Here is a 13,502-nt window from a genome sequence, read left to right on the forward strand (position 1 = left end):
AATTTGAAGAAGTGAACTTTTGTCTTGCACTTTGTCCCTCATTGGTGAGGGACAACCACATTTGTGTGCTTATATATAGAATCACTTCTTAAAGCTCTTAAAAGGAGTTGAAGAGAATGAACCCTCGCGCCGTCGTCATCGTTGCTCGCTCGGCTTCGGCTTCGGATTTGTCAAACGATCGATTAGATTATTTTTTGGACAAAATTTATTTAATTATTTAATAATTAATTAAATGCCAAATCACTGCTGAAAATACGCCAGAATCCTGCTGAAGATTCAGAGGGTCTCTCTGGCCGCGGTTCTACCGCGACCGCGGTGGAACCGCGGCAGGCAGATTCAGAGAGCCTCTCTGACCGCGGTTCTGCCTCAGTCGCGGTAGAACCGCGGCAGGCAGCGTATTCTTCTGAAAAGGCACCTTTTCCAGACACCTCTTCTGATAATTGCCTATAAATTCTGAGGCAAGGCTCCATTTTCTATATACGAAAAACACTCCAGAACTTCTTTCTTTCTGAATACACTGCATCCTAATTCGCAGTCTCTCTCTCTCAAATTCGTTAGTGTGATTTTGCTCCGTTCTTTGAGTTCGTTGGTATCCTGCAGTTTGTATTGCCACTGTTACAGGAAGGTTTATTCCGTTTTATCCTGGGAGGATTTAATCCATTACCTTGTCAACGTGTGAGGGGGTTAAAATTCCTTAAGGACGCACAAGAAAATTGTGGACTCGGAATATTTCTTTCCAGTTTTTTCCTTCTAACAGTTTTTATTTTTATTTTCTTCCTAACTTTGTGTTTTCACAGAGAAGCGAATTTTACAGTCTATGCATGACGCTATTGCAGCCTTATTTGGCGGTACCTGCTATTGCTAAGTGTATAGACGTGCTTTAAAGAGAATGAAGACCAATAAAGAGGAACCTCTCAAATTCTTTCCTCTGAGATGTTTCATATGTATGGACGTTCAAGCATTTGAGAAAATTGCTCCCATCTTTTGAAATTCTGTTAAAGGCTTGAATTTTTTATTTTTTCCTTTCTTTTCTTTCTGCAATTGGATAAAGATGTAATTTTATACTGAGTAGTGTTTACATTTTTGTGGCAATCTTGTAATTCTGTGAGTAATAAAACTAATTATGTCGGGTAAATGCCCGTGCTGTGCACGGGCTCGGGCCATCTAGTAATTATTAATATATGCTAATCCCTTTCACCAAAAAAATAAATTAAAAAAAAATTGTTGGGTACTTTCTAGATTCAGTCATTCTCATTTACTATATCTTTATATTGAATTACTACATCAGATTTTTTTCTCCATAAATACTGAGCTCACACTCTTTATGGCTTGTCGGTAGTTACATGAGACAATACTCCAATAATAAAATGACCTATGTCACAGTAAAGGTAAGAACCTTAATATCATTTCAATTAACTTATTCCTTTTTATTCCTCCCTTTCCTTAATACATGTTGGATTGTTTTAAACAGGGAGCAGGGCACGTAGCTGCAGATTACAAGCGAGAAGAATGCATTCTTACGTTTAAGAGATGGATATCTACTGATCCTTTATAAGCAGTTGTCTCTAAAGCATTAATCTTTTCCAATATTGACGTGCAAAGATTAGCTTTGAAGCTATTACCATCCCTACTAGCTGAGACTCTTGGTGATTGTTCTAGGCAGAAATATAGTTGAAGATTTGCAACTCTACTTCTTATTTGTCGCATTACCTTCATAAAACGGTAATATATTCTTCATGAATTGAGCAAGCATCACATGCATATCTGTGCACGTATGCATAATGCATGTGTGCACATATTTCCTAATGTTTGTAGATATACCGAGGACATGGCCCTTGACAGAGAATTATGGAGGTCGAGCATTAAGGTTGTAGGTTAGGGAAAAATTGTGAATATTTCTACAGCACAATAGAGTGAGACTAGCCAGTTAGGAGTTAGACTAAGAATGTCATTGCTCGTCTATTAATGCAGGGCTTTACCTGCTAATTTTTACTATACCAGATATCTATTTCGTATTTCGTATTCTGTATTTCATATCTCCTATATTGTTGTTATTCTATTATGCATTTTTATGGTACTAATATATCGTCTCCTGTTGCTTTTTTGAGCCGAGGGTCTCCTGGAAACAGGTTCTCTACCCTTCGGGGTAGGGGTAAGGTTTGCGTACATATTACCCTCCCCAGACCCCACTTGTGGGATTATACTGGGTTGTTGTTGTTGTTGTAGATATATTTTCTATTTCTTTTGTCAATGATATCTCATAATCAAGACAATTATGTGAAACTCTCTTAGTGAATTCTTATTCTTAAGAAGCTTATATAATATAATATAATATAATAAATAGTACTCAAAAGGGCATCCTAAACCCCAACCAAACGACTGAGTTTAGTGTATATGTATAGATTCCAGACTGACATCAAGGAAAAAAATGATTGGACTCTTCTGCTTACCTTATTATTAAGGGGAAAGGCTTTAAATGAATGTTGAGGTGAGCACAGGGGGACGTAGCTTGAGAAATCTCAAATCATAAAAACAAAGGAACAAATCCTCCAAAAATAGCAATTTATGCTGATCCTGAACCGGTCTTACCTTGGACTGTGTATCCCAAGTTTGTTTTTCCGAATGTCAATGAAAATTATGGTAAGTTCAAAGGTTTAGTTACTGAATGTTCTCAGCTGAGGTGAAGGGGTTTGTGGCCGCCAACTTGAAATATAACAGCATTGACGAAACAATCAAAGTAGCAAAAGATCCAGCCTCGGAAAACTTTATTTAAGTGTACCAAATTCATAAACTTAGTAAAATTACCTATTTATTGTTTTTTTTTTCAAGTTGTTTCTCCATTGTGTTAGTAGGCCAGTAAAGAGTGCTCCAACCTTCCAAGAGATCGTTAAACGCTTAATCCTTGGCAAGTAAAGACAACAATGAATTGGCCAGACATATAAGAAAATACCTTAAAATGGATACAAAAGAAATTCAGAAGAAAGATGTATACGACTGCAAAAGAATTGAGGTATAGCAGTGAAAAGTTCGATTGAAAATCAACAAACTTATTGGTTCAACTAACTCTAACAGCAGTTGACCATGAAAGATTATTAATTAGCAAAAGTTGCAATCACTTTTCTGCTATGACAACACTAACTCCCTCTATAGATCGTGAAACAAAAATTTTTCCAACAGGAAGTCTAAGGATATGAGGGCGTATCTGATCTTTCAGCTGCAACCTAATGACATGTGATGCTTGAGCTACATTTAGTCACTTACTTCCAATATGCTCACATGAATATAGAATGAGGTGTATTGGGGTCTCAGTTGTATAATATCCATACTCCCATTGTACAGTCTATGCAATGTCTAAGCAGCATTCAGCTTACTTGTCGCGTACTTCTCTTTTTGGAAGTAAGTCAGCACGTCTGAATCTGAAAGTGAACCTTATACCTATAAACAAGGAAGTAACAAAAATTATACATAAATTTCACTTGTACGGTAAAACTCAGTCCTCATTTAGTTTTTAGATGCTTCATTCTCAATGTCTACAAGTTGATAATGCCTTCTCCAGCAGTAATACTAGAAATACAAGCTCAAACTTGTTACCAGTGTATCTTAATTTCTGTTGTTCACTTCATTGTAGAATGTACGACCTCTAAAGTTGTTTAGAGGAGCAAAAACGAAAGGTAAACCAGATGTTCATGATTAAAGGCGTAGGTTGAGTTCGAGTCTTACAATAGGTAGTGTTATCCTTCTCAATTTCACTTAATAAATTATGAGTGGAGAGCCTAAGAGCGTATTGGGGATTGCCAAATGGAAGTTTTTATTTTCTAATCATTTAAAAGAACAGGTTGAACAGTATTACCTGAATTCCGAGAGAAGAACTTCAGTATTTCATCAATTATTATCACCTAACAAGAAGAGTAGCAGCAGTCATATAGAAATCATGATAAATGGAAAGAACATTTATGAAGGAGAACAGAAGAATCAAGCTACTGGCAAAAGAAATCACCCAAAGCACGATGGGGAAAGGTCAGACAAAATGTCAACATGATCACATGAACACAGAAACATAGCAAATGATAACGATAATTCAGCAACTCTTTTTGGTCCCCGTTGATCATTTTAAGCTCGAGAAACTTGGCCACAATGCATGGTTTTGAGGCTTGAAATACAGAGAATCAGCAAAAGAGAGAAACAGCATAAAATATATCTCCACCATATTTTCTTTCAGATGCTTGACTTCTAATGTATCTATATATATCTGCAGTTAACAGAGACTCTATCTAGGCAGCAGCTGGGCACGTAACGCAGATTGCATTTAAGATTGGATACGAGCTATAGAGATCAACTAAAGATCACCTTTTGGTCTCCTAAAAATGACATATTTGATACATGTGGCACCAACCTTAGCAATACTTTCCCTCATTTAAAACTAGAACATCTCTCCACCAAATCAGACACTTGGCTGTCTTCAAACATTTACGATAAAAGAATATCTACATTGCGATACAGCACAAAAAGAATTTTTGCAGCTCACAAACATAAATAAGAATAAGGAGTTCACAGTGCAGGATTTCGATGGTCAATTCTCTTACAGGAAATGAAAGATATAGCACAGCTGTCCACTCTGCCCAGCTTAACGGTGTCACCTGCAATTCACATATCAGAATCTTTTTAAGTAACATGTCCAGCACAAAGAAGCATCATCAAACTGAAAGAACTTATGCTGAAGTCAGAAGAACAAGAGGTCACTTACAGAGAATAGAGCGGATAATGGTTGCACATAAAGAATGAGGATGTGAAGGATCATGGTGAAGATAATTGAACCAACAAGCCATAAATTACTCCATGGAGGGATGACACTTAAGAACCAAAAAAACATAGTCAGTCCTGAAAGGACATAAAGTTATTCTGATGTAATGTCTAAATATTGTCGGCATTCTATACAGAAATGGCAAGACAACAAGATCTAGAAACAAAACAGAGCCTCAGCAAACAATGTCTCTAGAAGCTTTAAAAAGACAAGTTAATTCGACATAGAATATGACAAAAGGTGGACCGCCATCCACATCTTGAGAAGGACAAGTAACTGCCCCTTGTACATACATTTACTTCTTGAGAACCAAAAAGAGTAGATGAGTAGATCACAAGGTGATAATTAATGTAAAGAACAAAAACAACTTTCATCAGTCAGAGAAAATATTCAAAAATTCATACCCACCTTCAATAAAATCCTAAAATACTATTTTTATCATTTCTAAGAGGGATTCTGGAATTTAGGAAGGGGTTTTCGATCTCTAAAGAAATCTCTCTCTTAAAATTATAGAATGGCCAAAAGGACCACCAAGTGGATGAGGTACACAGGACTTTGAGTGGCTTTAAATTAACTTTCAGAATATAAGTTGTAAGGATTCGTCAGAAAAGAACTCAGAGAAACATGTCAATCAAATATTTACTTTTAGCAAAGTATTTTTGATATAGAACAGAATTGAAAAGTTGGTAAGAACAAAGCTAAGGAATCATAAGCAATAGGAAAATGACAGTACAACTGCCTATGAGGAGCACCATGAATTTCCAGGTTCACAAGAAGTTAAATCTTAAATCCGAGTCACCGTAATTCAGTATTACTGCAATTGGTGGAGGCATTCGTTAGATGCAATTCTTTATTTTAATAACTGTAGCATCCGAGCCAACTTGCGCGCACCTCGACTAATTCCACGGGATACCTGCCACCTCCCACCAGCAACATGTACCGGGTAACTCTATCCACTAAGGCTTGGATAGATGGGAAGAAATCACATACTCCCTCCGTTCCAGTTTATGTGAACCTATTTCCTTTTTGGTCCGTTCCAAAGAATGACCTCTTTCTAAATTTGGAAACAATTTAGTTAAACTTCCAAATCTATTCATAATGAGAAGCTTTTATAACCACACAAATACTTTGGGCTCCTTTTTTACTTGTTTATGACCACAAATTCCAAAAGTCTTCATTTTTTCTTAAACTCCGTGCCTAGTCAAACAGGTTCACATAAATTGGAACGGAGGGAGTAGTATTTTTTGCTTCCGTTGGGATTTGGACCCGCAACCTTAGGGTTCTCACCCACTTCATTGACCAATAGGTCACATCGTTGGGTGCAGATGCAATTGTTTAAAAGAATAGACTACCATTTCCTCAAATTAAAAGAGAAAAAGGTGTAGGGTTATACTTTTTAAAAATGCAAGATAATAAATTAGATCAGCAACAGTTTCAGTAGCATGCTTACAGTAAGGATTGATTTTCACTGAGATTATTCAATGCATTGAACATCTCAACAACAACAAGCACCGTCATTGAAACAGTAGATGGGTGGCGATTACTGAATATACTACATGGATAATTTGCTTCCCTGGTTGAACAACTGTCAAAATTCATCTGAAAAAATAAACATGAAAGAGTTAGTTTTATTTTAAAGGAAATTCAAGGACACATTCCAAGTCATCAAGTCCCTGAATCTGAATGTTCCCGCCAAACCACATATTAACACCTAAGTTGCTCGGACACGGGTGAGGATCTAGAGGTCGGATCCTTCGAGATGTATGGATACGGGTGCGGGGATCCGGCTAAAAATAATTCAAAAACTAAAAAAACAAAAATATCTCTAAATTATGAGAAATTTTGTGGAATACTTACGTATAGCTTGTAAAGTGTAGATTTTATTTTTATTCTCAAATTGTAGATAAGTAAAAGATTGATTTCCTAGAAAAGGTATGCTATTTTCTTCAAATTTACCCTAGTTTTGGTTCTGATTTCGGGAATCAAATTATATCTCGTCTCGGATATTTTCATCCGTCGTGGTCAAAGTACCCAAAATTATTTGACCAAATTCGTACGGATCCTATACCCACACCCATACTAGTGTCGTGTCGACACGGGTGCGGCACCTAAATTGCCGTGTCGGAGCAACTTAGATTAACACTATGAAACCAGTGCTTCAGTGCGGCCCTCTTACATGCACAAATGAGAAGAGAAAGAACTTTCATTCACCCATAACTCATTTGTTTTCTGTTCGGCCCTCAAGGGAGGTGTTAGAGCTAGATTCTTACTGACAAAGGTTTGAAGCTGGAGGAGAGCACAGTGATTGCCGGTTTTAAATGTAAAACTTTTTGTGACCAGAGGTACTTGAGAACACTCCAACTCCATCAATATAAGAAAGAAAAGTAGAAAACAACATAAACTGGAGAGAACTGAATAGGATGCACCCAATGGCTTCTTGGAGTGAACTTACCAATTCATTGTATGGGAGTTTGGGTCCATTATCATAATAAACAAACCACCATATGAATCCCGCAACAGTGGCAAGTCCAACATATGCTGCATGAATGGGAATTATGATCAACAATGAAGTCGAGGAAAGCAAATATAGGACCAAGTATCATATAAAGCATTAAATTACTGAAGCGAATTTTTATCTCCAAATACTAGTGCCGGTGTGCACTAATAACATACGCATTGTATTCACCCTCATTTAATCGTGATACAAATATTTTAGATACTAGCTTCACCAAGGAAAACCTACGACAATTTTAAAATAAGGGGAAAAACAAAAAATCAGACACAAAAAGCGCGAAGAAGAAGCTACAAGACTCAACTAAAAACAGAGGCCATAAACCTGCAAATACTAGGGTTGTAATAAAAGTGAACAAGGAATGTGTGCTACCTCCAATAACTAGATAACGAAAAAACAGCCACCCGGAAACTACTGCTTCATTGACCTGTCATAAACAAGTGAAGTAAGTTTCAAATTTAACAATTTTTCAGCATCTTAGTTTTTTAATTCATATAAAAGGTCAAAAATTTAATGCATTTCCAGTCCAACAAACAAAGATGAGGAACAAAGGCTTCATATCGAGGATACAAAGCAGAAAGAATACAATCAACTTTGACACATTAAGGACATTTGACACCTTACTACATCAGTCAAATTGAATAATACAAGAAAAAGTGAAAATAAGTGCATTTCCAAGTTGCATTGACAAGCATATGTCCCAAGTATGTAGGATCAGAAACTTCATCGGAGATATATGTGAAGGAGATGCTACAAAAGCTTGTTTCAAAGTGATGGAAGATATTAAAGAGAGAGAGAGGGGGAGGGGGGGGGGAACTGGGAAAGCAGAAATTCATATATTCTATTTCAAACTTGCCAAACTTGGATATTGTCAAGAACTCCTGAAAAGGTCAATCAACGACCATGATTCTGCTCTTGCAACATACATAAGTTTGTTAAAAAGGATAAGCTATATGTGAGTACATCTCAATAGAAGTACTAGAATGGATTAAGATAGACCCGTCTTACTTTTGTATCCGTTAGATCTTATTACATAGAATTGTTAAGTAATCATCTAACAACATTATATCTCTCAGACAGGATTTTCCAGTTATTTATGTTTGATTGCATTTATATTCTGAGAATTAGAACGGGAAAAGAATATTATTAATCTATTAATTATCGTACGATGAGCCCTATTTATAACTATACACAATTCATATTCTGCTCCTATTCCATGTGGGACTAGGATTAATAACATATTAATTATATAATTATCTAACACTCCCACTCAAGCCGGTATACAAATCATATTTAACCGAGCTTGTTACATATGTAACTAATATGAAGACCACTGAGGGACTTGGTGAACATATGTGCAATTGATCATTCGACTTCACAAACTTTGTAGCAATATCTCTTAAGAGTATCTTTTCTCTGACAAAGTGACAGTCAATCTCAATGTGTTTAGTTCTCTCATGAAACACCGGATTTGATGCAATGTGAATGGCAGCTTGATTATCATACAAAAGTTCCATCGTGTTGATCTCACCAAATGTCAACATTTTGAGCAATTGTTTGATCCAAACTAGCTCCCATATTGCTATAACCATTGCTCGATATTCTGCTTCTGCACTAGACCGAACAACCACATTCTGTTTCTTGCTCTTCCAAGACACAAAATTACCTCCTACTAAAACACAATATCCAGACGTAGTACGTCTATCAGAAGGTGATCCTACCCAATTAGGATCTAAGTATCCAACAAACTGCTCATGGCCTCGATCCTCAAACAAATAATCCTTTGCTTGGTGCTGATTTTATATACCGCAGAATACGGATAACTACATCCCAATGATTATCACATGGAGAATCCACAAACTAACTCACAACACTCACACGAAAGGAAATAGCAGGTGTAGTCATTGTGAGGTAATTTAATTTACCAACCACCTATATCTTGCAAGATCGCTAACCCCCCCCCCCTCCCAGAAGTTTAGAATTCGGATACATAGGAGTATCAACAGGTATACAGCCTGTCATTCCTGTCTTCTCAAGAATGTCTAGGCATACTTCCATTGTGAGATCCCAAAACCTGAGCTAGACTGAGCGACCTCAATACCTAAGAAATACTTTAATCTACCCAAGTTCTTAGTCTGAAAGTGATGAAAGAGATGTTGCTTCAACTTAGTAATATCATCCTGATCATTGCCGTTAATAATAATATTGTCAACATAAATCACTAGATAAATACCGAGACTTGAAGCAGAATGCCGATAAAATACAGAGTGATCTGCTTCACGACGAGTCGTGCTAAACTCTCGAATAACTGTGTTGAACCTACGAAACCAAGCTCGAGGAGACTACTTAGACTATAGAGTGACCGGCGCAACTGACATTCAAGGCCATTAGACACCGCCTGACCAGCAAAACCAAGTGGTTGCTCCAAATAAACTTCATCCTCAAAGTCACCGTGAAGAAAAACATTCTTAGTGACAAACTGATAGAGAGGCCAGTGGCGAACAACAACCATGGATAGAAAAAGGCGGAATGATGTTATTTTAGCCACAGGAGGAAGTATCACTATAATCGAGCCCAAGTATCTAAGTATACCCTTTGGCTACAAAACGGGCCTTAAGTCGATTAACCTGGCCATGTGGACCAAATTTGACTGCATAAACTCAACGACAACTAACAGTAGATTTACCTGAAGGAAGAGGAACAAGCTCCCAAGTACTATTCATATGTAAAACAGACATCTCGCCAATCATAGCTTGTCGCCATCCTGGATGAGACAGTGTTTCACCTATAGACTTAGGGATGGAAACAAAGGACAAAGATGATACAAACGCATAATGGGGTGATGACAAACGATGATAACTTAAACTGACATAATGGATATTACGAAGTGTGGATCGTATACCTTTCCGAAGGGCAATCGGTGGACAAGGAGAAGATAAGTCCGCAATAGGAGCAGGGTCAGGTGCAGGACATGAATCAGCAGAGTCTGATACTGAACGCGGATGGCGACGATAAATCAAGAGTGGTGTTCCTGCAGTAGGGGATGTCGGAGAAGCGACAATAGACTCCTTAAAAGTTGGTATGGTAAGACTTCTGTGGCTGGGGATATAGGAGAAGCAATAGTAGACTCCTTAAAAGTTGGTATAGGTAAGACCTCAGATATATCAATATAATCAGAAAAAGTAAAGTAAGGATGAGACTAAAAAATGTGATATCGGCTGACATAAGGAACCTACAAAATCAGGTGTATAGCAACGATATCCCTTCTGAACACGAAAATAACCAAGGAAGACACACTTGAGAGCACAAGGAGCTAACTTATCTTTCCCGGGGGCTAAATTATGAACGAAATATGTTCTCCCAAAAACACGAGGGAAAAAGAGTATAAGGATGACAGGGGAAGCAATACTAAATGCAGGACTTGATTCTAGATGGATGGGAGATGCAGGCATCCGATTAATCAAGTAACAAGCTGTGAGAACTACATCGCCCCAAAAACGCAACGGAACATGGGATTGAATGAGAAGTGCTCGAGCAATCTCAATGAGATGCCTATCCTCTCTCTGCAATTCCATTCTACTGAAGGGTATAAGGACAAGATGTCTGATGAATAATATCTTGAGAAGTCATGAACTGCTGAAACTGAGAGGATAAATATTCTAAGGCATTATCACTGCGAAAAGTGCGAATAGAAATACCAAATTGATTATTTATTTCAGGACAAAAAACTCTGGAATAAAGAAAACTCACAATGATCTTTCATTAAGAAAAGCCAAGTACACCTTCAATAATCATCAATGAAACTACCAAAATAACGAAATCCTAAGGTTGAACCGATTCTACTAGAACCCCATATATCAGAATGAACTAAAGAGAAAACAAGCTCAGTATGACAAGTCAACACTACGCGGAAAGGTGGCTCTGGTATGTTTCCCAAGCTGACACGACTCACAATCTAATATAGACAAGCTAGACAAACTAGGCATTATCTGCTGAAGTTTGGTTAAACTTGGATATCCTAAACGTCTGTGAATTAGGTCTGGAGAATCTGTTACTGGACATGTTGTAAAGGGATTGAGTGAGTTAAGGTAGTAAAGGCCTTGTGACTCACGCCCTGTGCCAATCGTCTGTCCCGTACTGCGATCATGCATAACAAAAGAATCATCAATAAAATATATACCACAATGGAGGTCACTAGTCAAACGCCTAATAGATGCAAGACTAAAAGGACAGCTAGGGACATAAAAAAACAGAATCTAGGGTGACAGAAGATAGGGGATTAGCTTGTCCAACTCTTGTTGCTTTAGTTTGGAACCCATTGGCTAAAGTAAAAGTGGGAAGAGACTGTGAATACACAATATTCGACAAAAATGATTTATTACCAGAGATATGATCAGAATCCCCTAGGTCCAGTTCATGACTCACGGTCCAAGAGTACTAAATTGGATTACACAAGCAAAAGAATTATCATCAACAGAAGTATCAATCTGAGCAACAGAGGCTACTTGTGGAGATGTCTGCTTATTTGCTCGATACTGAAGGAACTCATTATGTTCCTTTTCAGATAAAGAAAATCCTTGGTTACCTGTAGTCTCGGTCTGCGCAACATGAACATTTTCTAGGTGGTCGACCATGTAATGGATAGCATGCTTTACGAGTGTGTACAAGTTTATTACAATGACTATGCCTAGGTCGAGATCTCCCAAAGCGACCTCCTCTTCGTCGATTCTCCATATGCTGAGATGTCCGATTTTTCACTATCTGAGATGCGAGAACAGAGGAATCAACTGTCTGTGATGGGATCACTGTGTGACTGGATGCTGCAGCAAGGCGAAGTAATCGAGAGAATAATTCATCAACTGTAGGATCAGTCGGACTAGCCAAAATCTAGTCGCATACTGAATCAAGGTCATTAGGAAGTCCAGCGAGTGTAAGAAGTAAGAACTAGAAACATCTTTGTCGTTGCTCTTATTGCTTTGAAACACTTGCAGAAACTAGCAGCAACTTCTCAAATTCCTCAATGACTCTTGTACTTATCCCGAGTAAATAGACATATCCAGTTCTTGTTTCTTTAAGTTTGTCATCCGAGATATCACCTCATAAAGCGAGATATGTCATTAGTGTATAAAGTGCGAACCTTTTTTCTAAATGGAATAGCATGTCTGAAATGGATTAAACAAATGCATTAACTTGGAATCAATTGATCACCACAAGAGACTACATAATTGAGAATCAATCTTATCCAAATATGCTTTGGCTTTTTCGTCTCCATCGCTGGTCTTTTTGGTTAAGTAGCCTTGAACACCTTGACTCTTGCACCACAACTCAACCGAGGAAAGCCAAACTAAATAGTTTGAACTTCCCATTAAGGGTTCCGAAGTAATTATAACACTTGAATTTCAATCACCCATGCTTTTGGAACCAAAAACATCAACTCCCAAAGACATTGTTGGACCAAATAATTAAGAAGTCATATAAACAGTTAAGATGCAGTAGAAAAAGGACTAGTCGTCGGAAACTAGAAACAACTGCCAGAATCTGCAACAAGTCGCCGAAAAATAAAACAAGTTATCATTTGGTGTAACCTGAATGGTAGGCTCGAAATTGCCTTGTGAGCCAACTGTCATGAAGAGTCGTCACTGGAAAATGGCCGGAAGGGACCGCACGCGTCGACGCGTGAGAAAGAATCTCACAAAAAAAAAATTATAGCGGCGTGTGGGCGTGTGAGGAGGTTTCTACTTATGGGTTGGTCACCAGAGGCGGATCTATTTTGTTGTGGTATTTGTTTTTGCACAGCACTGACGGAGAATGACTTTTCTAAATTGGACAGCCTTAAGTCACAGGAAAAATTGCACGACGGCAAGTCTTTCTTCCGGATGTCGTTGAAATAACACACAACGATAATTTTCTCAGTTCCGCTCTGATACCATGTGAGAATTAGAACGGGAAAAAATATTATACATCTATTAACTATAATAATACAATGGACCCTATTTATAATTAAACACAATACATATTCTACTCCTATTCCATGTGAGACTAGGATTGATTACATAACTATCTAACATATATGTCACACAGAAATCAACTCTCACTTGCTCTAAAGATAAAGTTGGAGAATCAATTTGTTAAATTTGATCACCCTAGAAAAGAACATGCATTTTATGTTTGATTGCATTTACATATCAC

At 37.6% G+C, this 13,502-nt stretch overlaps 1 protein-coding gene across 3 annotated transcripts in view; it reads right to left on the reverse strand.

Annotated features, from left to right (window-relative positions):
* Nucleotides 1–2,972: 2,972 nt before the first annotated feature.
* Nucleotides 2,973–13,502, reverse strand: part of LOC107799945 (calcium-transporting ATPase 3, endoplasmic reticulum-type) — a 74,195-nt gene continuing 63,665 nt past the window's right edge. For all 3 annotated transcript variants that reach the window (XM_075236884.1, XM_075236885.1, XM_075236886.1), the window contains 7 exons: nucleotides 7,686–7,740; nucleotides 7,254–7,339; nucleotides 6,252–6,400; nucleotides 4,745–4,850; nucleotides 4,584–4,637; nucleotides 3,851–3,896; nucleotides 2,973–3,435 (listed from right to left, as the gene is read on the reverse strand). In XM_075236884.1, the coding sequence (XP_075092985.1) occupies nucleotides 3,368–3,435; nucleotides 3,851–3,896; nucleotides 4,584–4,637; nucleotides 4,745–4,850; nucleotides 6,252–6,400; nucleotides 7,254–7,339; nucleotides 7,686–7,740 (564 nt within the window). In that variant the 3' untranslated portion in view covers nucleotides 2,973–3,367. The remainder of the gene's footprint in view (nucleotides 3,436–3,850; nucleotides 3,897–4,583; nucleotides 4,638–4,744; nucleotides 4,851–6,251; nucleotides 6,401–7,253; nucleotides 7,340–7,685; nucleotides 7,741–13,502) is intronic.

Source organism: Nicotiana tabacum, chromosome 18 (genome assembly GCF_000715075.1).
Source record: "Nicotiana tabacum cultivar K326 chromosome 18, ASM71507v2, whole genome shotgun sequence".
Classification (NCBI taxonomy): Eukaryota; Viridiplantae; Streptophyta; class Magnoliopsida; order Solanales; family Solanaceae; genus Nicotiana; species Nicotiana tabacum.